Source organism: Myotis davidii, unplaced genomic scaffold (genome assembly GCF_000327345.1).
Source record: "Myotis davidii unplaced genomic scaffold, ASM32734v1 scaffold332, whole genome shotgun sequence".
NCBI classification, from domain to species: Eukaryota; Metazoa; Chordata; class Mammalia; order Chiroptera; family Vespertilionidae; genus Myotis; species Myotis davidii.
In genome coordinates this window covers 4,153,113-4,157,455 of record NW_006285779.1, presented here as the reverse complement: position 1 = coordinate 4,157,455, position 4,343 = coordinate 4,153,113, and the positions used below count along the sequence as shown (strand labels likewise).

General features: G+C 58.1%; 1 protein-coding gene across 1 annotated transcript in view; it reads left to right on the top strand.

Moving 5' to 3' along the window:
* The window catches only part of PAX2 (paired box 2), an 85,380-nt gene that overhangs the window by 1,859 nt on the left and 79,178 nt on the right, over positions 1–4,343 (top strand). Inside the window, exons 2-3 of the mRNA XM_015559276.1 lie at positions 1,713–1,878; positions 2,613–2,810. Coding sequence (XP_015414762.1) covers positions 1,713–1,878; positions 2,613–2,810 — 364 coding nt within the window. The remainder of the gene's footprint in view (positions 1–1,712; positions 1,879–2,612; positions 2,811–4,343) is intronic.

Genomic DNA, 4,343 nt, shown 5'->3' with positions numbered 1-4,343 from the left:
CGCCGGTGGCGGTGGCGCATTCCAGGCCCGACTCAGCGCCGGCTCCGACCCCCGGACCTGGAGTCACGCCGGGTCCCCTTCCATTCCCACCCCTTAGATTGGGGATGAGGGGCCGGGCCAAGAGCCCGGGAAGGCTGAATTATTCATCTTTAATCTGCCCGCAGCTGCCGCCTTTTCATACCGGTAACGCGAGTTCTCCCGGGGCCTAAATTATTGATGGTTGAGGTTTGGAGGGCGGGGAGGGGTGAGGAGTGGGGCTAGAGGTAGGGAGACCAGCGGGGACGAGGGGGTAAAATAAGAGGTTCCGGCCTCCCCCAGCCTCCAGATCGGAGACCACTCCCCGGGGGCATTGCCGCTGGCGCTCTGGATCCCCCCAGAAGGGGCCGGGAGAGAATCGAGCGGGACGCAGACGTCCCGCTTTCTCCGAAAGTCGCCGGAGGCTAGTCTGGCAGGGGCAGCAGGTTGACCGCAGGGTCCGGCCCAGCCGGGCCGCTAGAAGTCTCTGGGCGCAGGATTGATCAGTAACCGCGGCTGCGGCTGGATCGCTCTGGGCGCAGCATTGCTAGACTGCGTTAGGCCCGGGAGCACGGGGAGCCGGCGGTCAGCGCCCTCAGGCCTGGCACCCGGGAACCACCTGCGCTCCGAGGTCGGAAGCCCGAGCAGGACTTTGGTTGGAAAGCCAGCGCCCTCCTCCTGGCCAGGCGAGCGACCGCCCTGCTGCGCGGTGTCCGGTCGGCTGCCAGGTCTGAGAGGTCAGAAGGATGCGAGCTGGCCCGGCTGGCTGCGCAGGCTTCTCCGTGAGCCCTCAGCTCGCCCGGGCGACCTGTACCGGGGGACCAGGGCGAGATGGTGGGCCCCGAGCCTGGCGCACCGGCCGCGGCCGAGCCATCGCCGCCTGCGCTCTCCCAGGCTCCTTCCCGGACACGCCGCTCACCGCTGCCTCCCCGTCTGAGCAAGGCCAACGCAGCCCCTGCTTCTAAAGCCTTCCCTCCTCCACCTGGCTTTCTTTGAACTTTAGACATTAGGGAGGTGAGAGGATAGAAAACATAAAGGAAAGGAAAACTCGATTTAAAAAACCAGAGAACAAAAACACAGAAAAAGAGGCAGGAAAACTCCAATCCGATTAAAAATAAATACTAGGGAAAAGGTGAAGAGCAAAAGGGGGGTGTCAGGGACTTAGGGATGTCCCTGTATTCAGAGCCCTTATGTACAGAGTCACCGGGACTTAGAAAGCACTGGCCTCCGAGCACATTGCCCGCACACACCGACCGCTCCATCTTGCCTGCGGCTCAGGCGGGGATCCCGCTCACTCCAGGCAGGTTCTGTCCTCTGTCCGGCCCTTCCTTTCTTCTGCATTCTTTCCTGCTGGCATTAATCCCCCCTCTGCTGTTTCCCTTCTCCCCTCCTTTCTCTGGCCCTGCATCTCCATTCCTTTGCTCGCTTTCTCCCTTGTGTCTCACTGGTCTCTGAGCCCGCTCTTTCCCAGCCCTCCACCCAGCAAACATATGCACCTCTGCGTCTCAGCCAGCACGCAGGTTCCAATCCCCAAGCCCCGGCATTGTGGTCTTCCGGCCCCCATTCTCCCGAGACCCCGGGAACATGCCCCTCTGCCCTGCCTGCTCCTTTCCCAAGTCCTGGGCCGAGGACCCTGACTAATGGCCGGTCCCTGCTGTATGTGGGGTGTTGTGTTTTTTCTTGTCTTTCCCCAGCAGGGCACGGGGGTGTGAACCAGCTTGGGGGGGTGTTTGTGAACGGCCGGCCCCTGCCCGACGTGGTGAGGCAGCGCATCGTGGAGCTAGCCCACCAAGGTGTGCGGCCCTGCGACATCTCCCGGCAGCTGCGGGTCAGCCACGGCTGTGTCAGCAAAATCCTGGGCAGGTGAGGGCCTCGGAGCTGCCCCAGGGAGGCACCCTGCCTCCTTCCCCTATTGGCCCTGGGTCTCCAGCCCGGGGACTTGGCTGAAAGTTGAGGATGCCAGCGGGAGAGGGACCTGCCCCACTGGGGGGTATCTGGAGAGCTGCCCCTTTTGGAGAGGGCGCTTAGGTGGTGGCTGCAGCCCCAGGAGCAAGGGTGAAGCAGAGTCATCCAGCGCCTGCCCAGCTCCAGGGTCCTGGAGGGGAGGCAGCCTGATTCTTGTCTTCAAGAAAGGGGACGGGATACCTCTTCTAGCAGAGTTATATGGACTGGGGGACTGAGGTATAGCGGGGAGGGGAAACAGACCTCCAAGAGGAGAAAAACAAGCCTTGGGGAAGTGGAAGGAGGATCTTGGTTCCCACAGCGGCTCCGCTCTAGGTGGGAAAGGGCTGGAGATGGTGCCTTAGCCCGGGTCTGCCTTGGGGGCCTGGAAGCTCTTCCTAGATGAAAGGTTGGACTTTCATTCCTGGGGGGGGAGCACCTATTAGGGCTCCCTTCCTGGAGGGAGTGTCCCCTTGTCCACCCTCTCATCTTCCGGTGAGTCCCCCGCCCCAGCCAAGCGCCCTCTCAGCCTTGCTGGGCCTTTCCCCCTGTGCCGCTGCCCTGGGCAGGAGAATGGCTCAGCGTCTGTGGAACCTACAGCCCCCCTGCCCCTGCCACTACTGATTCTCGCTGACCTGCTGGCCTTCCCGGCGCAGGTACTACGAGACTGGCAGCATCAAGCCTGGAGTGATAGGCGGTTCCAAGCCCAAAGTGGCAACGCCCAAAGTGGTGGATAAGATTGCTGAATACAAGCGACAGAACCCAACTATGTTCGCCTGGGAAATCCGCGACCGGCTGCTGGCCGAGGGCATCTGCGACAATGACACGGTGCCCAGCGTCTCTTCCATCAACAGGTGAGCAAGCCACCCTGGGCTGCAGAGCAGGACTCCAGCTCCCACCTCCTGCCCCCCAGGGCACCCCAGCACTCCATCTTGGGATTTTGGTTCTTTCTTTAGCGTCTGCCCTTCCTCCCTACTCCCAGCCCCAAAGTATTTTGGGCTGAGAGAGGGGATCTAGGAGGCAGAGAGATAGACAGACAGACTGAGCTATCTCCAGCTTAGGGCTGAGTATTCCCTGCCAGGCTTCTCCCGCTGGCGTCCTGGAAATGAATCCAAGTGTTTGTGGTAATTAAGACTCCAAGATTACTCGCCTCGGTATCTAGAGACAATCACAGCCCACAGCCAAAGCCTTTAAAATGACCAGTGTCTATTCATCGCCTCCAAACAGACTTCCCTTTCTAAAGGCATACTCCCTTCCCCAGGGACAGCAGCCTGTCCCGGCTCCCCCATCCTCCCTGCCAACTCCCACAAAGCTTGCCTCCCCGGAGCCCAGGCCTTGCTAGCCAGCTTCGCACCAATTTCCGGCCTACAAGCAGGAGTGTCCAGGCCTTCGGAGCAGATGCCAACCACTAGCCAGCAATGGGCAGGGACTAGAGAAGGTGGACAAGGAGTGGGAGATCAGTCAGGGAGGGAGAACTCTGGATTCTGAGGCTGAACCTGAGGAGATGCCTCTAACCACCTGGAGTGCCTGTGTCCAGGCCTAAGAGTGCACTGTTGACAGGCTCAGGCACATGGGGATGACACAGGCTCGAATCAGCTTGACGTGTAATAGCAGAAGTTAGTCTCCCAATCTCCAAGCCACTCCAGCATGTGCATACTCAATCCATGTATGTGCACCCAGCCAGTGTGCAAATGTGTCTATCTGTGGTGGGTGCAGCACATGTAAGCAGTAGTTGGACATAGGATGGCTTCAACATCACAGAAGTGTACAACCTAACAGAGACCCTGTACATGTTCCAGATGACCTTGGCCAGCCTTTCAACCCATGCCCCCCATTGTTAGACAAATCCCCAGATGAGATGAGGGTTAAGGGTTTCATACCCTTGTTATTCTTTGCCCTTTTCACAGGCTTATTTTCAGGGTAATAAAGGCACTAGCTAATAATTTAGAAGCTGGCATCACATATCAAGGTGGTTTTTAAAAATAATTTGTAAATGATATGGAATTATCCCAAATCATCCCGAAAACAGCAGGTAAAATTAGCTGGTAGAATGTACCTTGGCTAAAGAAGATTCCCTCTGCCACGCTCATGCTGTAACGTACTGCAAGGCGACCCCAGAAATTATCCCAGTGTGTGCCATCTGTATTAAAATGGTTATTCAGTTATGAACAGGGTAACATAATACTGATCAGCTAATTATACACCCTCCGAAAACCATCAAGCTCCCTGGGCCTGGCTCGGCTAGGTATTGGAAGCATAGCAGTTTGACATTCAGACACCTTCCGAAGAAGCTGGAGAAAGATGCTGGGTGGTTCCAGAGAGGAATGAGTCTTTTGCATTTAAAAGCCAGAGAGGAAGGCTGGGGCCAAGGCAGGAGTAGTGGCGAG